The sequence below is a fragment of the Neomonachus schauinslandi genome, chromosome 2, assembly GCF_002201575.2.
Source record: "Neomonachus schauinslandi chromosome 2, ASM220157v2, whole genome shotgun sequence".
NCBI classification, from domain to species: Eukaryota; Metazoa; Chordata; class Mammalia; order Carnivora; family Phocidae; genus Neomonachus; species Neomonachus schauinslandi.
In genome coordinates this window covers 77,290,060-77,314,987 of record NC_058404.1, presented here as the reverse complement: position 1 = coordinate 77,314,987, position 24,928 = coordinate 77,290,060, and the positions used below count along the sequence as shown (strand labels likewise).

General features: G+C 35.2%; 1 protein-coding gene and 1 pseudogene across 1 annotated transcript in view; one reads left to right on the top strand and one right to left on the bottom strand.

The window, feature by feature from the left end:
* Positions 1–24,928, bottom strand: part of IQCM (IQ motif containing M) — a 367,918-nt gene that overhangs the window by 281,526 nt on the left and 61,464 nt on the right. The window contains exon 5 of the mRNA XM_044913077.1: positions 24,033–24,127. Coding sequence (XP_044769012.1) covers positions 24,033–24,127 — 95 coding nt within the window. The remainder of the gene's footprint in view (positions 1–24,032; positions 24,128–24,928) is intronic.
* On the top strand, positions 13,898–14,629 carry LOC110588384 (annotated as a pseudogene).

Sequence of the window (24,928 nt, the reverse complement as noted above, 5' to 3'; positions counted from 1 at the left end):
TTCATCATTGTACTGGTGATGACATTTTGTTTCTAGTTTCAGGTTATTACAGACTATGCTGTTATGAATATTCTTGTATGTGCATTCTGGTGCAATGTGTGCAAGAGATTCCCTAGGGCTGTACTAGTGAAAAGTATGGTCAATGAATTAACAGAATCATCATCACCTGGGAGCTTGATAGGAAAACAGATGCTCAGGTCCTAACCCAGACCTGCTGAATCAGAATCTCCATTTTAACAAGATTCCTTGGAACATTAAAGCCTGTGTGAATGACATGCAGTACAGGATGAGAAGCACCATTCTACAGCATAAGCTAAGGAGTGGAATCACTGCAATTCAGCTTTACTTCACACCAGCAGGGGGAGAGTTCCCAGCCTTCCACATCCTCATCAAAACTTTGTACTGTTAGTCTTTTAGATCTATAACGATCTGGTGGGTGTGATCTGAAATCTCCTAGATTTCCTTTGCATATACCTAATCACTAATGAGGTTGAGCACTTATTTATAAGTTAATAAGGGATTTGGATATCCTCATTTCAAATTTCCTTTTCCCGTCTTTTGTCCAGGTTTCTACTGGTTTGTTTCTCATTTTCTCCTTAGTTTGAAAAAATTTGCTATATATGCTGGGTTTTAGAGAATTGGTGGTTATATGTATTGGGATTACTTCTCCCATTCTGTGCATTGTCTTTTTACTCTTTATGGTGCATTTGATGAACGGAATTTCTTAATCATGATATTTGTAAGCTAACCAGTTTTTTCATTTATGTTTTGTGACTTAGTGTACTATTTAAGAAATCCCTCCCTACTCCAAGGTCCTGGATGTATTTCCCTATACTTTCCATGAAAAAAATTCCCATTTCTTAACTTTTTATTGAAATACAATTCATACAGAAAACTGAACATGAGAATTCAGCTTAATAAATCTTCACCAACATCCTTGTGAATCATGAGATTTCTAGCAACTAGAAACACCTGATGTTCCTTCCCCTTTAGTCATGACTCCTCAAGAATAAGACAATGTGAGATAATTGTTCATTTTTGCCTTTTCTAGTACAATGTATTGGAAAATCCCTTTTATTTCCACTCATATGCCCTGCCACCTCTTTAGTATGTCAGATATACACATGTGAGATATAGATCCCTTGGCAAACTCACAGCCCCAGTCTGGCCTGATGGTCACTTTCCACAGTCCTTGCAGTAGAAAGATCACACTCCAGGCCTTCCACCAGCACTGGCACCCTGACACCCTCTGCTCATCTATCCTCTCCTAATGTGGACACCAGGCATTTCAGGCCTCCCACCTACACAGGAGCATACCCAGTGCCCCTGCACACTCGTGTGCCTGTGTGCCTGCCCCTGCAGGTTCATGTGCAACCCAGAAGGTTGCTTCCCTCTTGACCATCTCTGACCCAGGTACACAGTGAACTTTTCTGCCTTCTAGCAGGCTGCAACTACATCTTCTCCAGTGTAGGGGCAGGAAGCCCCTTCAAAGTCTTTCCATCCTCAGATGATCTCTCTCAGCCTTAGGATACACTGTACAATTCTCTTACATCTCTTTTATCATGACTTAATAACTCTTTATATCAAATGTCCCTGTTTAAATCACTGGGTACTCCATGTCTCCTGATTGGATCTAGACTAAAATAAATCCTTTATATTTTTGAAATATAAATTTTAACATCCTCTGAAATATGAAATTAGAGCTTTTTATTCTTTGAATGCTTGACAGAAATTGCCAGTGAAGCCATCTGCCCCAGCAGTTTTTGTGGAAAGATTTTTCACAAAGAATTTTTTTTTTTAAGATTTTATTTATTTATTTATTTAGAGAGAGCATGAGCCAGGGCAGGAGCAGAGAGAGAACCTCAAGCAGACTCTGCACTGAGTGCAAAGCCAAAGGGGGTGTCTGCGCAGGGGACTCGATCCTATGACCCTGAGATCATGACCTGAACGGAAATCAAGAGTCAGACGCTTTACCAACTGAGTCACCCAGGCCTCCTGAGTTACTTTCTTTAATGATTATGAAAGTCTAAGTTTTGTACTCTTTCATTGAGTCAGGGTGGATTATATTTTTCCAGAAACATTCTTCTTTGGTCTACATTCTCAACATTTCTGTCATAACATCTTCCCTCTCTTCTTCTACATCTATGATATAGCACCTTTATCACCTTTTGCATTATTTTTTTAAGATTAATTTATTTTAGGGCACCTGGGTGGCTCAGTCGGTTAAGTGTCTGCCTTCAGCTCAGGTCATGATCCCAGAGTCCTGGGATCCAGTCCTGCATCAGGATCCCTGCTCAGCGGGCAGTCTGCTTCTCCCTCTCCCTCTGCCCCTCCGCCTTGCTTGTGCTCTCTCTCTCTGTCAAATAAATAAAAAAATCTTTAAAATATAAATATTTAATTTATTTTAAAGAGGGGGAGGAAGGGCAGAGGAAGAGAGGAAGAGAATCTCAAGCAGACTCCTCCTGAGCACGGAGCCTGATGCAGGGCTCAATCTCACAACCCTGAGATAATGATCTGAGCCAAAATCAAGAGTCAGATGCTCAACCGACTGAGCCACCCAGGTGTCCCTCACCTTTTATATTCTTAACATTAGTAAAAGGATTGAAATATATATACTATGCTAACAGAGATCAAAAGAAAGCTGACAAAACTTTTACTTCAACTTTCTATATTCTATGTTTTAAATATATCTCATACATAACATAGAGTTGACTTTTTTCCCTACACTCTAAAATTCTTTGACTTTTACTGGAATATCTCTTTTCATTTATTTTCAATGAGTAATATTTTTTTTGTATCCACCTAATTTTTGTTTCCTATTTTGTCACTTAATTTTTTTTCCCTCTATTTCTCTCATTTGTGCTAAGTACTTTTTATATGCCATTTTTAACCAACAGTTTGAAAGTTATACATTTTTAAAAATGATATTCTAGATATTAAAGATGCATACTTAACAAAAACTTTATCCTTTTCTTGGATGAACCAAATTCCCTAGACTACTGTAACTTTTATGTTAATTTAAAGATAATAAAATATAATCACTATTTAAAATTTTAATTATAGTTTCTAGAACCACTATACATTATTATTGCTATTGCACATCATCAGTTTATTTTCCCATAGATATTTATGACTTTTTAAATCTGTATTTTCCTGAGGCACCTGGCTGGCTCAGTCAATTAAGCATCTGCCTTTGGCTTAGGTCATGATCCCAGGGTCCTGGAATCGAGCCCCACTCCAGGGGCCCTGCTCAGCAGGAGCCTGCTTCTCCCTCTCCCTTTGCCCCTTCTCCACTCGTGCTCTCTCTATCTCTCTCTCAAATAAATAAAATAAAATCTTCTAAAAATAAATCTATATTTTCCTTTGAATTTCAGGTCTTCCTTTTCAGATCATTTTTCTTGTCCTGAAGTACATCTTTAGTATTTCTTTCATGAGATTCGGTCGGTCATAAACACTCAGTTTTTGTTTATTTAATTACGTCCTCATTTAACCTCTTTTTTTAAAAAAGATTTTATTTACTTATTTGAGAGAGAGAAAGAGAGCGCACAGAGGGAGAGGGAGAAGCAGACTCCCCACTGAGCAGGGAGCCCAAAGGGGCGCTTGATCCCAGGACCCCAAGATCATGACCTGAGCCAAAGGCAGATGCTTAAGTGACTGAGCCACCCAGGCGCCCCCTCATTTAACCTCTTGAAAGATATTTACTATGCCTATAGACTTTTAGAGTAGCAGGTATGGCTGTAAGCACACTGAGGTTATTATTCCACTATCTTCAGGCTTTCATTGTCACTGTTGAGAAATCGGTTATCTTACTGCTCTTGCTGTGGAAATAATTTTTCTCTTTACTTTTTCTCTTTCTTTATTTCTTTCCGACTGGCTTTTTAAAATTCTTTTTGTTTGGTTTTCTTTATCTTCACTATGATTTCAAAGTGTATGATTCTTTTTATTTATCCAATTTAGGATATATTAGACTTCTTAAATCTGAGGAAATAATCTCAGCCATTATCTCTTTAGATATTGCCTTTGCCATATCGCTAAGAGGCAATATGCACACCTCCTCAGACTCTGATCATATATATATTAGATCTCTTCATGGTATCACTCTTGCCTTCTCTTCTGTATTTTGCTATTTGTCTTTCTATTGGATTCTGGGTAATTTCTTCTAACCCTTCCATCAGTTCACTAGGTATCTGTTCTGCTGCATCCAACATGCTACCAAATATGTTCACTGCCAATATAATTATTGTGTTTCTGTTTTCTAGAATTTCTGCTCTTTCTATTCCAAATTTATGTCACTTTTTATAACTTCTTATTCTCTACAAATACCTTCAACTTCTCATTTATTCCCTTTAAACACACTGGTATAATTGTTTTAATATCTAAATCTGATAATTCCAATATCTGAATCTGAATGAGTCTTTTACTATTGTCCTTTATTCCAATTGGTTCTTATACTTTTTCCATTGTTTTCTCATGTGTTTAGCTATTACTGACTCATTGATTGATTTTTAAGGGCAAGGTCTTCGTCCTTAAAAAATAATATAAATTCCCCTTAGTCAGTAGGGTTTTTCATTTCCTTCTACCAGCCAGTTGGAAATCAACTTAAATGAAGTCATAACTTGAGGATCCCTCACTAACATAGGCTATGAGTACATGAGGTACAAATCCATGCAAGACCCTGTATGTGGCCACAACTCAGAGAACTTTCTTTCATTTTTTTCTTTTCTGTTTAGCAATGAGGCAACTTAAAAAAGCAAAAACAAACAAAAACAAAAAATAGTTCCTGTAATTGATGGAGAAGGAATGGGTTTCATTCTAGTTTGCTCTTTCCCTAGCTTAATGTGGGGAGGCTTTTTTGTAAAAATCTCAAAAAGACAGATTCTAAACCTGACACTGTCTTCCTTATCCACATGCTTAGTTTTCCCAACTATGCAGCATCAATAATGCCTTCATGGCATAAACAGGTTTGGCACTCCAATATTCTGCTTCCTACTCTAGTTATAGATGGTTGAAGAAAAACTGGCCTGTGGCATTCCCCACTGTCTTTTTAGTTCTTCAGTGACTTTTTTAATACAGTTTTTAAAACATAATTTTTCTAACAAATTTTATTTCAAAAAGGATACTTTATCCAAATAATATTTCCTCATCCCATTATGTGAAATAAGTGTCTCATCAGAATTTTTAAATTATTAAAATCCAAGTTTAATAGGCTTCATTTATCCACAAACTAAAACAAGATGCTATTCCAATGTCCACATTTCCTTGGCTACATGGTAACATATTTTATAGTCTTATACACATATTTATCTGTCCATGAATAGATAACTAAGTAATGCTGGACTATATTTATATCTCCTGTGATATTAATCACTGGCAGGTCTCCAAACACCTTTTTCCCAATTTAGGAATGATATAAATGTAAACATGGTATTAAAATAAGGAAATCAATATGTCTCAATGGTTCAATATAACTGTCATAAAATGCACAATGTTTGTGTTTTTTAAGAATACTTTAGAGTTGTTTCACAACAACCTTGTTTATCTGTTAAAAAATAGTGAGTTAGAACAATCAGCTAATCTATTATCTACCAAAAGATACTACCCACTATGCTCTAGGTTGAATTGTGTCCCCCAAAAAGATATGTTGAACTCCTAACCCCCAGTACCTCAGAATGTGACTTTTTTTTTGGAAACCAAGGTCATTGCAGATATAATTAGTCCAATTAAGATGAGGTCATAGTGAAGTAGAGTGGGCCCTTAATCCAATATGACTCATGTCCTTATAAGAAAAGGAGAAACACACAGACATACAGGAAGACAGCAATATAAAATCAGAGGCAAAGACTGGTATTATGCTGCCACAGGACAAGCAGCACCTAGGGATATCACAAACTGGAAAAGAGAAGAAAGGATCCCCCCTTCAAGACTTCAGAGGGAGCATAACCCTGCTAACACCTTAGTTTCAGATTTCTGGCCTCCAAAACTGTGAGACAATAAATTTCTGTTGTTTTAAGCCATTTAGTTTGTGGTAATTTGTTATAGCAGCACTAACAAACTAATAAACCCTATTAAAATGTTAGTGTAAATTTTACATCTTACCAATAACTTCTGAGGAAGTTATTAGACTATCATTTAACATAAAAGTACAGTAATAATATGCTTTCTGTTAAGGATTGATGTATGAATTGTATTTCTCTCAGGGAGGCTTACTTGTTGGCATTTGCTTGAGTTCCTAAAAATATTATCACACCTTCTGGTTTGTAAATTGTGGAGTAAAAATACAATCTTAGCCCCTTCCTCTCTTGGAAATAGTCCAAAGCCAATCATAAAAATTAAACATCAGAAAAGCAAATTCCTTTGATGAAATCAGAAGCCAACTAAAATCCAGAAGCACATTATATAAGACAGAACTTCCAAATATAAATGAAAACTACATGAAAGTGCAAGAAGAGGAAATTAAAGACACCACAGTTGCTGATCTCAGGTAATGCAGAGAATAATTCTCCAACATAAGTAACCACATCTTGGGGAGCAAATCCCTTTGGGGGAAAAATGGAAGTAAGGTGTTTATTCTGACAACAGAAGTACACTGGACCACATTTTCACAAGGTCTCAAGAAGCTGGGAAGGTGGGACTGACTGAATGAGAAATCACATAAATGAAGCAGATTTTCAGGACTCAACCTCCAGTTGAAGTGGAGGGTAAGGAGAGACATTCAGCAATGTGAGCTGTCCTTCAGAGTGGAAATAAAATGGCTGGGGAGAAGCAAAGGCTAAAAGAACTCATGCACACCATAGATCTGTGTCATTAAAAGTGTTTTCCATTAACCTGGAACACTGCTCTGGCCACTCCTATCTGCAAACCTCCTACAAATGGCTGGTCCAGTAAGAATGCACCCCATTTCAAAGTGAGTAATCATCATCATCATCATCATCATCTAGCATAAAATATATACCAAAATACTGCAGAAGCAAACAAAATGGAAAAGGTATTTTTAAAAATAACACATGAATACCATAAGAAAAGCGTTGCCAGGGGAAAAAAAAAAGGTGAAAAATATTGCCACAAGAAAGATAAACATTTTGACCAAATATATTGCTTAAGAAAGGTTTCAGAAGGGGACGCCTGGGTGGCTCAGTTGTTAAGCGTCTGCCTTCGGCTCAGGTCATGATCCCAGAGTCCTGGGATCAAGCCCTGCATCGGGCTCCCTGCTCGCTGGGAAGCCTGCTTCTCCCTCTCCCACTCCCCCTGCTTGTGTTCCCTCTCTCGCTGTCTCTCTCTGTCAAATAAATAAATAAAATCTTAAAAAAAAAAAAAGGTTTTGGAGGAAAAAATATAATTGCTTCTATTTAAAGAATACTCAAAAAAATGGATATAAAAGCTGAAGAAAGATATGGTGACACAATAGAGATCACTGCTTGAGTTGATGCAGCCCACAAAGACGTAAAGGGAAAAAAATTAAATTATTTGCAGAAATGAAGACGGAGTATGGGGCACTGAAAATAGGATTGATAAAAGTGAACATGAAACATAAAAAAGAAAGTTCAAAGGGATCAGAAGAAAAATGATAGACATAGGAAACAGGCAAAAGAAGAAAAGAAACAAAGTAATAGAATAAAAATATATTAAAAACATAGTTTAAGAAATAAACATTGAAATAAAATAAGACTAGAACCTTCAATTTGAAGGACATACTTTATATCAGGAAAAAAAATTGTCACAGCATAATGCTCACCAAAACATATCTCAGAAATATTACAAGAATTCAGAAATAAAAAATCCTTTGAATAGCCAGGCAAAAAGAACAATATACCTATAAAAAGCAAAGCTGCAAGCTAAAAGGCAGTAGAGAAATGTCTATGAAAAATAAGCATGATGTAAGAATTTCATCCTAGCCTAGATGACACAATCCATAAGTAACTAATCAAAATTTTGAGAATGAAAAGAAGTTGGTAAATGATGTAAGTAGCTGATTTCCACATCTTTTATAGTCAAGGGGAATAATTCTCATTTGGAATTAGTAAATCACTTGGTACAAAAATAGGTATATTTAAAGTATGAATACCATGTATACTCTTTTTTAAGTTTTTATTTAAATTCCAGTATAGTTAACATACAGGGTAATATTAGTTCCCAGTGTACAATACAATGATTCAACACTTCCATACAACATCCAGTGCTCATCATAACAAGTGCCCTCCTTAATCCCCATCATCTATTTAACCCATCTCCCCACCAACCTCCCCTCTGGTAACCATCACTTTGTTCTCTATAGTTAATAGTCTGTTTCTTGATTTTGCCTTTCTCTTTTTTTTTTTCCCTTTGCTCATTTCTTTTGTTTCTTAAATTCCACATATGAGTGAAATCATTATCATGTATACTCTTAATGTATACCTATACACTAAGAAAAAAACATATCTGATAAAATTGGGTGGTGGATAAAGGAGACAAGAAGGAAGAATAAATAGATACAAATTCCATTACTGTTCATAGGAAAGAGTCATAGTTATATATAAAGAAAGTATGTCTTCCACTTTTGAAATATTAACTGCTATGGGAATTGACTGCCTGTCACAAACAGCTAAAAAACTAGACAAAAGATTTATTATAAATAGGTGGTAATTAGAAGCATGTGGTACTCTTCTAAGACTAGACAAACAGATCAATGAAACAGAATAAGACACAGCAACAGATCTATGCATATGTGGACATTTAGTATATGACAGAGGTGACCCAGAAGACCACTGGTAAAGAGAGACTTTTCAATAAATATGTCTAGGACAATTGAGCATCACTATGGCAGCAGAGAGTGGGGAGATTGGGGAGGGAATTAAACTGGACCCTTCTCTCACACCTTACACAAAAATACACTTCAAAAATCTTAAAACCTAAATATAAACATAAAAACTATGAAAATTTAGAAGACATTAATGGACATTAATTTAATGACCTTTAGGTAGTGAAGGTTTTACACTGAAGTTTACAAACAAGATACAAAAGGAAATAGTCATAAAGGAAACACTGATAAATTCAATTTCTATTTGTCAAGGCACCATAAAAGAGTATACGAAGACAAGCCATAGAGATAGAGAAATTTTTTTCAACACATGCAACTGACAAAGACACAGTTTATGAAATTAAATGAGAAATTTTTAAAACTCAGTAAGAAAAAGGCAACAACTCAAAAGAAAAATGGAAAAAAGTAATTAAGATTTTTTTTAACAGGAAATCCAAATGGCCAAGAAGCATATGATAAGAATGTTCAAGCTCATCAATAATCAGAGAAATTAAAATTTAAAAAAAAATTTAAAGATTCATTTATTTATTTGAGAGAGAGTGTGTATATTTGCACATGCACAGGGAGGGGAGGGGCAAATGGAGAGGGAAGGAGAGAGAATCTCAAGCAGACTCCCTGCTGAGCACCGAGCCCCAGAAGGGCTTGATCCCAAGACCCTGAGACCCCCAACCTGAGCCGGAACCAGGAGTCAGACCCTTAACCAATTCCACCACCCATGTGCCCGCAGTGTTTAAAAATTTTTAAATATGTGGGGCGCCTGGGTGGTACAGTCAGTTAAGCATCCAACTCTTGATTTCAGCTCAGGTCGTGATCTCAAGGTCGTGGGATAGAGCCCCCATTTGGACTCCATGCTCAGTGCAGGGTCTGCTTGAGATTCTCTGTCCCTCTCCCTGCCCTCTTGCTTGTGCTCGCTCACTCTCTGTTTCTCTTTAAAATAAATAAATAAATCTTTAAAAAAGTTTTTAAACACTGAATCCCAACTGATAGGCACAAATTTACAATTTTAACAATTTCAAATGCTGAAGAGGATGTAAAACAATGAGACTGTTTATTCCCTGCAAGTGTGAACATGAATTAGTACCAACCTTGGAATACTGGAATTATTGAGAAGTTTAAGGTATACATAACCCATGAACCAGAAAATTCTCTCCTTGGTATATACCCTAGAGAACCCCTTGCAGATGCACAATGGCAGACATACACAGTAGTACTGATACAGCCCTAAAGTGAAAACAACTCAAATGTCCATCAAGGTAGACTAAATATTACATGATATATTCCTAAAATGGCATACTGTACATTAGTGAGAATGAACAAGCTACAGTAGTCCGTAACAGCATGGAAAATTTTTGCAAGCAGTATTGAGCAAAACAGACAGGGCATAAGAAATATATGCAGTATAATTTAATTTATATAAAATTTTTAAATAGGCACAAATAATTATCATTCTGGGTGGTAATACCAGAGAGAAAAGCATGGAAATTGTTATCACAAAACCAAAGCCGGTGGTTAACACTGAGGGGTGAGTAAGAGTGTTCTAATTGGGAAGAGACCGGGTGGGAGTGGGGGTACTGCTCACACAGGGTTAACTTTATAATTATTCATCACATCATACCAGATTTTCATTTATTCATTGGTCTCTCTCAGTCTACCATAGCAGGTTTTATTTGCAATATATTGTTGTGCTCTCTTGAGTATGGGAACACTTGCTGGGTGAGTGCAGATCCTCAGGTGTGCAGGTTGCACTCATTCACCAGATGCTCCTTGCTCTACAAACACAAATGGGACAGAGGGTGTCTGCAGTCACAAGGCTGGAACCTGGGAGTGGGTGGTCAAGACTCCATCCCGGGAGGGGAGGACAGGTAGGGAGGCAGGAGTTGGGACCACTTGTGAATTAAGGTTCCAAGCTTCCAATGCTTATTCTATTATCCTATCAGACTCACTTACAAACCACAAATTTAAAGGTAAGTTACTAGGAAGTTCAAGAGGGTGACCACAGAGCATTAATCCCCAGAACTGATTCCCTTCTGGGGGCGGAGTCCTGTGTGACAACAGTGTCACATGCCCATGAAGCCAGCCCCCTCACCATACATGTATATTTTCTGCACATCTCAGCATATGTGTTGTATTGTGTATGTGTATGTGTGAATGGAGGAAAGAAAAGAACAGATCACGCGTCTATTTCTTACTGCAAGTTCCTGAGCCGTAGGTGAGGTCTGAGAAGAAGGGAAATAAGAAGATCTGAAGTGATTATGCCATTAACTTTTTAAACTATCAGACTGAAGCTTATTTACCAAAATGTTCATACATCTGAATGTAGACCTGCGTGTTTAAAGGATGTTTTATAAATTAAGTATTAAATATTTATAATTAAGATCATGGGCAATTAATTCCACAGCATGCTAAGCGATTTAACATAACTGTCCTTGGCTATAATCCTGATGCCAAGAACCTTCTACTCTGATTCTAGTTTCTTTCTTTCCACTCACTTTAACTGAAAAAAATGTAATGTTTGGTGGGGCAATTTATAAGATCTAATAAAAGTGGATACAAATAGATTATGTCGTCTAATGTATGACAATTCAGATTTCCAAAGGGAAATGAGATGGAAAGAAACCAAGTAGGTGTTCTACCTTTGTCACCCTCATTTAATTCTCTCACAATAATACTGAAAGACACATACAAATATCTCATTTCTACAAAAGAACACTGAGGTTGGGAAGGGTAAATATCCTTACCAAGATCACCCATCTACTAAGTGGATATATATATTCTGATCAGACTACAAACTTGTATGACCTATCTTTGCTACCTTTTTTTCTTCTTTTTTTTTAAACATTTACTGTCCATTTACTATGTGCCAAGAATGAGGGATCGATGTCCACTGCAACCCAAAATCCAAGGTTGTGTTCTTAGTCCAGTAATGTGTGGCTATGTGCACTTGAAATATGGCTAGTATGAATTGAGTTGTGCTGTATTTTAAATCATGCACCAGATTTCAAAGACAGTAAGAAAAAAAGGAATGTAAAATATGATACTAATAATCTTTCATAATGATTATATATAAATGGTAAATTTTATATATATTAGGTTAAAGTAAATGTGTTTAAAATTTATTTCATCTGTTTCTCTTATTTAATGTGGCTACTAGAAAATTTAAATTATAAGTATGTCTCAGATTTTATTTCTATTATACATCATTGGTCTAAAGATGCCCTTTCAGTCTTGCTTCAAGATACACAAATGAATTACCTACTTGTGATTATTAAATGTTATATTTCAAGATTATTTTGAATAGGAAGTATCTGTAATACACTATGTAATGTATCTTCCTGCCACCATCAATACTTATAGATGATATATTTAATCTCTTGAAATTTCAGAAATTAGCTTAACTAAAAGTAGCTAAACCCTGTTGGTTTTCCTTTTCCTGATAGACCATACAATGAACAGAGAGAGATACCTGGATTCAAGACACAGGTATTCCTGTAATGGAATGAAAAGGGCTTTTTCACATACTTCAAGTATCTCTTTGAGATTTGCTGAACACTTTTAATATCAGAGTATGCATTTCTCCCAGCATGAAAATTTTTTATTATTTAGAATTGGGTATATTAAAAACACTTTTTACATTTACCTACAGAAGATGAGCCAAGGTGCATTTTCAGACAATAAAACACTTGTATTTTTATGAAATGTCTATTAACGTGAGCAGTGGGGAATAATGTAAGAAAGCTATCTTTCCTATTATATTGTTACATACTGAAACAGCAATACAAATAATTTACAATTCAACATAAAGGCTAACACTCTAAAACTGTACATGATATAGTAACATTATTGATAAATTTGTAAGACTGATTGAAAATGTACTTCTAAAAATATGTACAATAGTGAGAAACACCATATTTAGATTACATGGGATCAAATGTAGAAAAACTCTCAAAAATCACACAAATTTACACAACCCTTTAGTTTATAACATTGTATGTACTACAAATTACTCATTTTATAAGCCCATCCTATATTGAATCACTCTGTTTTATCATGAAATATAGCCTTAAAATATCCCAATGTTAGGGGCACCTGGCTGGCTCATTCAGTGGAGAATGAGACTCTTGATCTTGGGGTCATGAGTTCAAGCCCCACGTTAGGTGTGGAGTTTACTTTAAAAAAAAAAGAAAAGATATTGAAGAAATTATCCCAATTTTATATTTAAAGAGCAAAATATTCATAGATACGTATAAGACAATATGAACATATATAAAGCAATACAACAAAATGGAGTAAGAACTGGAAATCAGAAGCCTGATACTTGTGAGATTTGAGCTACTTGCAAACTTTTTAATATTTAGTTTCTTCATCTGAACAATGGGAAAAGTTAGATCAGCTATGCCTGAATATCCCATGAGAATCAAGGACACAACATGTAAAAAGAAACTTATTACCAGTAAGGAATGATACAAATTATATTATTATTATTATTAAGAACAAATTTATTCTATTATTTTATTATAAACATCTATCCTTCAGTTGATGTTTTTAGTAGCCATTGAGGCATAAAATAAAATAACAAAAATATTTGAAATATCTTAAGTTTCAGCTTTTTCAAATCATTTTTGGAATCGCCTTGGTATAAAATAATAATTGACATTACATCAATAAATGAAAATACTTATGAGAAGGTACTTGATGATCACAGTAGAATTGGGGGAGATAGGTGACCACAGAATCAAAAAGGCAAGAAGCGACAGTCTAGGGTGCCTGGGTGGCTCAGTTGGTTGGGCGACTGTCTTCGGCTCAGGTCATGATCCTGGAGTCCCTGGATGGAGTCCCACATCGGGCTGCCTGCTCAGCGGGGAGTCTGCTTCTCCCTCTGACCCTCCCTATTCTCGTGCTCTCTCTCTCTCAAATAAATAAATAAAATCTTTAAAAAAAAAAAAAAGAAGTGACAGTCTAAACGTACACAAAGCAAGCATCATCTCCCTCCCACTCCACCTGTTATAATACAGTGGATTCCTGAATAAAACTAAATCTATTTAGAATGTTTAGAACTTATTATTTTGGGGCAAGAAAAAGCACCTTATGAAAGATAGCAAAAAGGGAACCAAGAAGAAAGTGATTGATTCATTTTCTAAGAAAGATTGGTATGATAGAAAAGCACCAGCTATGTTCAATATAAAAAATATTGGGAAAACACTAGTCACAAGAACTCAAGGAACCCAAATCGCATCTAATGGCCTCAAGGGTCATGTTTTTGAAGTGAACCTTGCTGATCTGTGGAATGATGAAGGTGCACTTAGAAAATTCAAGCAAATTACTGAGGATGTTCAGGGCAAAAACTGCCTGGCTGATTTCCATGGAGTGGATCTTACCCATGACAAAACGTATTCCATGGTCAGAAAATGGCAGACCATACTGAAGTTCATGTTGATGTCAAGACTACTGATGGTTATTTGCTTCATCTATTTTGTGTTGGTTTTACCAAAAAAAACTAACAATCAGATTCAGAAGACCTCTTATACTCAGCACCAACGGGACCTCCAAATTCAGAAAAAGATGATGGAAATCCATGACCTGAGAGGGGCAGACAAATGACTTGAAAGAAGTGGTCAATAAATTGATTCCAGACAGCACTGGAAAAGACATAGAAAGACTTGTCAATTTATCCACTCCAGGATGTCAGAAAAGTAAAAATGCTCAAGAAGCCCAAGTTTGAATTGGGAAAGCTCATAGAGTGAAGGTAGTAATTCTGGAAAACCTACTGGGGATGAGAACAGTGCTAAAGTTGATTGAGCTGATGGATAGGAGCCACCAGTCCAAGAATCTGTTTAAAATTCAGACATTTAATGGTGAAAAAAAATCTTGTGATGTTTAAAAAAGAAAAAGAATTTATTATTTTTTAAAAATCTACTTTCCATTTCTACAATGAGTTGAAAATGCCTCTCTAACCCCTTCCCTTCAGTTGGCTTCGCATAGTGTCCGAAGGCAGGAACAAAGAACATGGCGTTTCCTCCTCTGATAAACTGAGTGCTGTGGACTGAATTGTGTTCCCCCCCCAGACTCATATGTTGAAGCCCTTACCCCCAGGGTGATAGTATTTGGAGATGGTGCCTTTGGCAATTAGGTTTAGATGAGGTCACGAGGATGGGGCCCTCATGATGAGATTATTGCCCCTATTAAGATTGACCAGAGAGCTCTCTCCCTCTCTGAATGTGTGCTCTCAGAAAAGGCCATATGACAAAACAGACAGAAGGCAGCTGTCTGCAAGCCAGGAAGAGAGCTCTCATCAGAACCTGAACATGCAGACACTTTCAGCCTTCAGAACTGTGAGAAAATATTTCTGCTGTTTTAGCCACCCAGTCTATGGTATTTTGTTACAGCAACCCAAGCTAACTAGTTCCTGAATAACCTCTGATGGGGTGGGCAGGTAAAGAAGCTCGAGGGAGTTTTCTGCACTGGCATATGGGTGGAGAATTCCCTTATAGTTGTTGAGAGAAAACGAAATGGATGCTCATGTCCAATTAATGAAAGAAAACTATTATCTTAGACTTAACTAGAAAAAAAAAATTTAAGTATTGCGCTAGGTTTTAAAAAGATGCAAAGGAACAAAATTGGAAGGAAATAAACCAAGTTGCTAAGCATGGCTGTCAGAGGGTAGTGGCATTAACGGACAAGATTTTTCTTTTTTATTTTTTTTTTCCAAATTGTTCTTTAATATGGTTCTATGTATTTTTATATTTATTTATTTATTTTTAAAGATTTTATTTATTTATTTGACAGAGAGACGGAGAGAGGGAACACAAGCAGGGGGAGCAGGAGAGGGAGAAGCAGGCTTCCCGCGGAGCAGGGAGCCCAACATAAGGCTCGACCCCAGGACCCTGGGATCATGACCTGAGCCGAAGGCAGACACTTAATGACTGAGCCACCCAGGCGCCCTGTATTTTTATAATAGAAAAAAAAAATGAAACCTAACATTTAGCTAGTGATCTCAATACAATATGAGTCTAACAGCAAGGGTTTTGTTTATTTTAAGCTATCTTCACAGGGGAACAAAAGCTATTTATAAAGCATTTTTTGAGTTCCCAAATGTCTACCTTTCTATTGGCTCTTTTTAAAGGGGAAGCGTTGCCCTCCTAAAACTCAACGCTTTTATTGAGAGAAGATTCTGTCACAGTAATTGAGAATAATAATACCATATGTAACATATTTTTAAAAATGTTCATTGTGGGATGCCTGGGTGGTTCGGTCGGTTAAGCGCCAGCCTTCAGTTCAGGTCATGATCACAGAGTCCTGGGATCGAGTCCCACATTGGGCTCCCTGCTCAGTGGGGAGTCTGCTTCTCCCTCTCCCACTGCCGCTCCCCCTGCCTGTGCTCTCTCTCTCTCTCTCTGACAAATAAATAAATAAAATCTTTAAAAAAATAAAAATGTTCATTATAATGAGTAAATGCTGAAGGAAAATCAAATAATAAATATTAGGTTCTCAAAAAAAAGTGCTCACTCAGAGCTGACCAATATGAGAGCAGGAAAATATAATGTTTAATAGAAATTCATGAAATAGAAAGGAATACACTACAAAGAAAATAAGAAAAGCTAAAAGCTGTTTCTTCTAAAATAAATAAATAAATAAATAAATAAAAATAAATAAAGTTGACAGACCTTCAGCGCAAATGACCCAAGAGAAAAAGGAAGGGAATGTGGGAGTGAGAGAGAAAACCTAAATAATTAATATAGAAAATGAGAAAGGAGACATCAGTATAACTGTTATTATGGACAACTTTATGGCAATACTTTTGACAATTTAGACATATTTCTATAAACATAACTTACAAAAACTGACAAAAGATGAAAATAGTTTCATCAGTCATAATTTTATTAAAGACATTTAATCTATGATTTTAAAATTCCATATAAAGAAATCTCCAGGCCAGGTGGCATCAATACTGATTTTCCCCCAACATTTAAGAAAAAAATACAATCTTACACAAATTCTTCCAGACAAACAAAGAGGGAATAGGGAATCTTTTCCAACCTATTGTATAATGTCATTACCTCAATGCCAAATCCTGGCAAGAACATTATAAACAAGGAAAATTACAGGTCATTTCTCTTTTCGATGTAAGTTTAAAAATCCTCAACAGAATATCAACAAATTAAATTCAAGTTAGGTTTATTCCAAGGTTGAAGAATAGTTTAACATCTGAAAATCAATGAGCATAATTCATTACATTAAAAGAACAAAGGAGAGAAATCATATAATCATCTTAAGAAATCAAAATAAAATCATCTGATAAAATTCAACATTGACTCATGATAAAAACCTCTTAACTAAGCAAGAACTTTTAAAAATAATATAGAGAGGCTTTAACAAATACTACACATTATACTTAATGCTTATATATATATCTATATATATATATATATATAATAATTCCTTCTGAGATAGGAACTGAGAAAAGAAAGCTGCTCACCATTTCTGTGTTACATTGTGCAGACAGGGGGGTTAACAAATGCTATAAAGTAAAAAAAAATAAGAAAATGTCTAAAATAGAAAGAACAAAAAACTGTCATCATTCAAGGACAACATGATTGTGTATTCAGAAAATCTAGAAGGATCAACAGATAAACCAGATAAACTATTAGAAGTTATGCTAATTTATAAAGTCCGTAAGATATAAGGTCCATGTAAAAAAGATCAACAGTATTTCTCTGTTGTAGAAAAGCGGGTAGGGTCTGAAATAAAATTTAAAATAGCATTTAAAATAGAACCAAAAATGTCAAATGCATAGAAATAAATCTTAAAAATGATGCAGAAAACTATCAAATATTATTGAGACTTTAAAAAGGCCTATATATATAAAAGGATATATCATCTGTATTTCATTCTGAAAAATTATGTTTCTTTCAATTCTTGATTTACCTGGAGGCAGGTAAATCTAAACAAACATCATCTTTATATTAACAATTATGGCATGGCTTGTGAGATTAAAGTTAAAAAAAGACAAAATTGAAATAATGTATAATGACAGTAAGAAATTCAGAATAGAGAAAGAACAAACCAGCAAGTACTTCATAGTCACTTTTTTGTCCCAAAGAAGGTAACATTTGTGTTAAATTTTACTATATTTAAATTGATATTATTTATCAAAGACACCTTAAAGAAAGTGAAAAGACTAGCCACAGTATAACTAACAAAGGATTAGTATCAAAAATTTAATAGAACTCCTCCAAATCTAGCAATCTAGGGTGGAAGCAAAAGGATAGGATTCTGGAAGCGCACATAAGTAGATGTCAATAGCTATCAATATTACTAAAAAAAAATAGGAAATAAAAAATAAAAGAGCGCAATCCATGAACAAGTGATAATAATGCATCATGATAAAAAGGAATTCTATTAATCTAATTCTGGATTCCTGAGGCCTAATAAATACATGTATACATATATATGATTGATTGATTGATAAGGAAAGGGAGAGAAGTGATACCAATGTTTTGTTGTTTGTTTGTTTTAACTAGGAAAGTTCTAAGCTACCAAGAACAGGTATGAGCCCTAAAAACAAACTACTCTAAATAACATTAATTATTATTTCTAATGGAATCAGACTTTCTTATATTTTCTGGTTTTATTATTTTTATGCTTTCCTGCCAGTTCAGCCAGGTTTTTAATCTTATCTTTTAATATTTAACCAGCATTTTTAAGTGTTCTGTACCCAAAAGTCTTTCTCTGCATAGTTGTTCACCATGTTCTCAGAAACACACACACACACACACACACACACCCCTGTATTTTTTTCAGCTATATTTTTTATTCAAAATGAAAACAACATATTTGAGCTCCATGGGTGAAAATATTTATTCTAATAAATTAGATAAATTTCTTCATTAAATAGAAAAAAAATAAATATGAAAACTGGTACCAGTCTTTTAGAAAATAAAATAGTATCTTCACTCATCCAACAAAATATAGTGAAGCACTTCCTACATGCCAAGAATGATTCTGGATCCAAGGGATTTAGTAGTGAATAAATCAGTCAAAACTATCTGCCTTCATGGAGCTGACGTTCTAGCAGGAGGAGGCAGACAAAATCAGATAAATAAAAGAAGCAACATGTCCTGAGACCTCAAGTGTTAGAGATCAAAGTAAAGCAGGAGAGGTAAACCAGGCTGGCAGGAATGGCCTCACTAATAAGGAGGCATTTGGACAAAAGCCCAAAAGTGGTCAAGGAGTGATGCTTTCCAGGCAAAGAGAACACCACCTACAAAGTTCCTGCATTGGACATATTAGATTTGAAGTGCCTATTTAAAAATCAAGTAGAAATGCTGATTAAGCAGTTGAATGTGAGCTGGAGTTCAGGAGAATAACCAGGCTGGAGATATGTTTGGAGTCATCAGCATATAAATGATATTTAAAGACACAGATTGGTTGAAATTACCAAGGGAATGAGTATATCTAGAGAAGAAATTCAAAAATTTTCTGCCAGACTTCTATGAGCACTGAGGGCCCCAAGACTCTTAGTGGGACTAAAAATATTGTTAGAGTTTAAAGGGTGATCTGGTTGGATGGTAGTGCTCTTCAAAGTCAGATTTTGGAAAAATTTCAAAGGTATAACTATCAGAGAATATATGTAGTATGATGGAAGGCAAAATCATTGGACGAAAAGAGCTCAAGGAATGGAGAAGCCAATGAATCAGACCGCTTATTGGACACCAAAATCACAGTTCTTACAAGACTAGCACTAGAGAAAGTCACAAGGACCCAGGGGCTAAATTCTTTAAGATATGAGAGAATGGATACAAATCAACAGACTAAGAAGAAGAGATAATGGAAGATATCGTTTGATGACATGGGATTCAAAGCTGGGTGTGTTAGAGAAAGGGAGAACGGTCTGGAAACAGTATGAGGAATAAGGAGGTCACTTCCCCATCTCCAATCCCAGATGGGTGAGGCATGGGAGAGGAGACCATCACCACTTGAGAGCACAGCAGAGGAAGAAATGTCCTCAGGGCTGGAGACAGAGCACAGATTTCAGTAAGACCAAGAGGTGAAGGGAACACTTAGCAGAGGGTAAAGATTTAGGGTTTTTGCTGGTTACTGGCTATGAGTTCAGGGAGAACAGTAAACATGTTTTAAGAGCAAAAAAGGTAAGGGATAAGGTCACAAAAAAAGGCATACAGAGTTAGAGAGATTTCCTTGGTAAACGATTTTGGAGAGAGATTTTAATATCTGAGAAGCAGCCATACAGGAAAAGGAAATTTTCTAACCTTTCATTCCTTTCATTGAAGGCAGTCATTCTTTCCTCAAAGATTACAGATGATGCAAATATAACCTAGAGAATTGAACGGATTCACACCAAGCCACACAACTGAGTTGGATCTCATGTAGAGCAAGGTGGGCTTTTTGGAAACATTTCCCTTCTTCCCAGAACTTTATATTGAAAAATCCTATTAAAGAATTCCTACCATGGGCCTATTCCCTTAGAATCATAAAAATGGAGAAAAAGCTTTGAAATTACTGGTGAAAGGGGTGCCTGAGGAATATCAGTTTCAGTGTGACCTACCAAATTTATTGAAATAGAGTAAACAGGCAGATTCAAGGTCTAGAACAGGATGCCAACAACGACAATGACAAAAATAGCTGAATGCAGGAAAGGCCACAGTGATTGTGTTTATACAACAACAATAAACCTCACTTCCTGAGTTCTGTGCCATGATAGTTTAAGTTAGTGTGGTACAGAGGTTTGTCTTGTGCTTCTAGTAATACATCCTTTAGGATCGGTCACTGAACGTTTTCAAGTCTATTACGTTTTACTATTTACACGTTTTCAAGTCTATTATGTTTTACTATTTACATCTAGGGAACTGAGGCTAATAGTCAAAGCTCTATTTTATTAAGCACCAGGATGTAATGTAATCTAAAAATTTTGAGGTTGGTACTGTGATTATTCCCCCATTTAATCAATGAGGAAACTGAGTCATGGAGTGATTAAGTAACTTAGATGAGGTTTCCCAGCTAGAAACTGGCAGAGCCAGAATTCTAACCTCATTGGAGTGACTAGAATAACTTCAGTGCCTCCACTACTGTGCTATATAGGAGTCCCCTTTATCTGCACTTTCACTTTCTGTGGTTTCAGTTATCTGCAGTCAACCAGGATCCAGAAGCAGATGATCCTCCTTCTGACATACGGTCAGAAGGTCAATAGAAGCCTAACGCTGTATAATGATGCCTACGTCATTCATCTCACTTCCTTGCATCAGTAGGCATTTTATCACCTCACATCATCACAGGAAAAAGGTGAGTACAGTACAATAAGATATTTTGAGAGAGAGACCACATTCACATAATTTGTATTACAGTATATTGTTATAATTGTTCTGTTATTATTAGTTGTTAATCTCTTATTGTGCCTAATGTATAAATTAAACTTTACCAGAGGTATGTATGTATAGGAAAACATATACTATATATAGGGTTCAGTACTGTCTGCACTTTCAGGCATCCACTGGGGGTTTTGGAACATCTTAACCTTCAGATAAAGGGGGACTACTGTACCACTTTAAAAGTCAAGGCTTCAAGTAGTATAAAGTATATACATTTATATGTAATATAACATAATTATTATATATCATATATAATAATATATATAGGTCAAATGAATAGAAATCATGACTTTGTCTTAACTCCCATGTTCTAATCTCCTTTCCTTTTTCCTTTAATAAGAATAATTCATTTATTCTAAAAAAGAACTGGGCAATTTTAATTTAAGGGCCCAGTAAATTACCATACACCCCTGAGAAAACCACAAGATCTGCATTCCCTCACAATTTAAGCTACATTCTCTTATTAAATAGACCTCAGTGACTGTTTCAGACATTCAGTGAAGCTGTAGCTTACTAAACAGTGTTAATAATGGTGTGGAGAAAAAGCTTTGTCGGATAAATTTGTAGATTAAAGCCATAAAATGAACTAAAAAATTAACATGAATTCTAAAAAGTATTCGTAAAGTATTCATCATTTTCACCCAAGACACAAAACCAGAACCACACCTAGGTTATTCAAAAAGAAAATCAACATCTTTCATATTTCTCTAATAGCTTACATAAAGTAAGTTCCTGGCCACAAGACTTCAGATATTTCTGCTCTCATTAAAAAAAAAAAAATGTTGCTATTATAAAAGAGTGGTTTGGCTGAAAACAAAGCAAAATAAAACAATACTTCATATACAACAAAGCAATGATGAAATTCCCATTCTTATTTGATTAAAAGTACATTTCATTTTAAGGAAAAAAGAACAGCTACCCTATAGCATTTGGAAATAATATTTTTATTGAAATTTTTTACACTTTCAGCATGTTCAACCTTCCAACTCCCCATGAAGTTATATGAGTATTGAGAGACTTATATCATAAAACTAATAATCTGTCCAACAATTTGGTTTTAAAGCATATAAGCTAAATGTATAACCTTTTACTTATTTTTATGGTATCTCTGCAGTCTAAACATAATCAGTGTAAACCAGAATTTAAAAAAAAAAGGGTCCAGTGCCATTCTTTTGCATGTTTATATTCGTTGTTGTTTTTGTATTTTACTTACTTCCCAAATTCAGTTTTCTTTTAGCAGTTATCAAATTTTAGCCTACTAGGCACAGACAGACACACAGATATATAGAAATATATTCCATTTGGGGGACTTCTTTTAATTTGTCTTCATTTATTCATTCATTCAACAAATGTTTATTAATGCCTAATGTGTGCCTGTCACTGTGATAACTACAAGGAGACTTTAGGTTCTATGAAGCTATGCCTCTATTAGTAAATAGTTCAGATATTTCAGGAGAACATTTTTGCATGGACAGAACATTTAGCAAATCTCAGAACACATCCTGTAGGTGACTGCCCCATTCTGCTGGCCTTCTACTCACAATTTCACAATAATCTGCAGCTAGTAACTAAGATTCTCTCAATGAATGTTTTAGAAAGATTTTCTGTCTTTTCTTTAGCATTAAACAAACAGTGGTCAAGCCCCTGTACGGTAAGCTCCATGTATAAGGAAAATGACTTAAATTTCTACATTCGGAGTAAAGCCATGAGAATTACTGAACCCTTCAATGAGCTTAGAGCCAGCTCTGTGAGGGTGCCTCTAAATAAATGTGTTTATCTGAGTTCAACGGTATTTGAAAAGAGAGGCTTTTATCAATGCTTAGTACGATTGTGAATAAACTCTAAATGTCACAGTACTTTCACTTATGAGGTAGTTAAAGGCTGCAAACCTCAGCTTTCAGGATTATCAGATTTCAAGATTATTATCTATTAAAACTATTTCACCCATTAGATCCTATGCTTTACGAAGAATTTTTGACAGCATTTACTTCTTCATATACATATTCAATTCTAGACTCAATTGAGACCCACCCATTATTTATACTACCTCGGGCCTAAACTATCTAATCAAGCCTGAAAAGAATTCAAGCTATGGATCAATTCAACATTCAAAAATTTTAAGCATTTACATGTGTTCGAGATTCTGACATTATATTCACAATATTAAAAGTTTTGGTGAATATTGGTTGGATTAATGAAAATGTGTTACTTGAGCCTCCATCTGATGCTTGAATTCCTTTTAAAATAATACACACAGCAAAATGCTGGTAAAATTGTAGTTGGATAAAGGAAATTTTATGCAAGTGCCTTAAGAACTTGAGGAGTTTCTTCTGCAAATTTTCAAAAATTTTTTCCAAAATCAGTCAAAGTCCCACTCTACAAAAAGAGTTTTCTCTTAATGACAGCCTGAAGCTCAAGAACATGAGTAATAAGTTAAAAAGAGGAAAACTACAAAATAGTTTGAATCAATAGCCCCCTAGGTCTTCAAGTAACTCATCAAGTTCCAAAGAATTTCTCAATCACACTTACAGGACTTTAAAGAATTATCTATATTTTCTTTTGAAGAATTATGTATTTTTTAAACAACAATAACTGAACTATAGAGAGGCTTTTTAAATTATAAGAATTTAAACTTATAATTTCTTAAAGCCTTTAATATTCACACACATTAAAAATATCCAATCTCTTAAGTTCTAATAAAAGAGCTGAAAATGAGTTATTAGTAGTTGTTTCTGAAATCTCTTTATCTTTTGACATGGTATTGAAAGGAAATACTAGCTGTTTGACACTACATTTTAAGAATGCAAAAATAATGAAAATCATTGTGTTGCTATTAACACTAATGCAATGAGACTCACCATATTCTTTCAGAAGCCCCATGGAAGAGGAGGTCATGGGTTGTAAGGGCAAGCCAAGGTTGATGATGGGGGTGGCAAATGGTGAGACCAATGATCTGTTTCCAAAACATAAAGTTAGAGCTTTGAGTGATTTATAGTCCCTATTTTGTAATACAGACTTTCTAAACCAATGTTATAGGACTAGATGCTAATCACAGAGAGGAAACCACTTGTCTTCTATCAATAGAGACTAAACATGTTGTACTCTCAGTGCTCTGCAGAGTAAGAGGCATGCAGTAGGCCCTCTATAAACATTATTGAAAGCATATAAATATTTATATATCATTATATTATATAATAAATGTATAATATTTATTAAATGAAGACAAAATAATACCAAATTTTGCTGGCTCTGAGCATGGATAACAAACAGGAACATTTGCTTTCTAAATGAAAACAAAAATCAGAAAAATGAACAAGCATCATATCTATTTCTTCTCTGTTTTGCAAGATTTTAAGTAACATGTTTTCCTATCGTGATTTGGCGAGCTTCAACCAAGTCAGCTGAATCAAAAACTATGCACCATGCAGAAATTTTAGAAAATGTACATAAGCAAAAGGAAGAAAATAAAAATGACCCCTAATTCACCACCCTAATATTTTAGTCATAATTTTAACACTTAAATGCTTCCTAGGGGCCAGGCACTATTCTAAGCCCCATCTGTGTCTTACTACATTTAATCCTCACAACAATACTCTGGGTTTTTACTATTATTACACCCATTTTATAAATGAAGACACTAAGACAATTAGGGGTTAAGTAGTATATAGTTCAAATTATCCCAGCTAGAAATGGGTGGAGCCAGGATTTGAATCCAAGCAGTGGGACCTCAAGAACTAAACTCCTTATTACTATT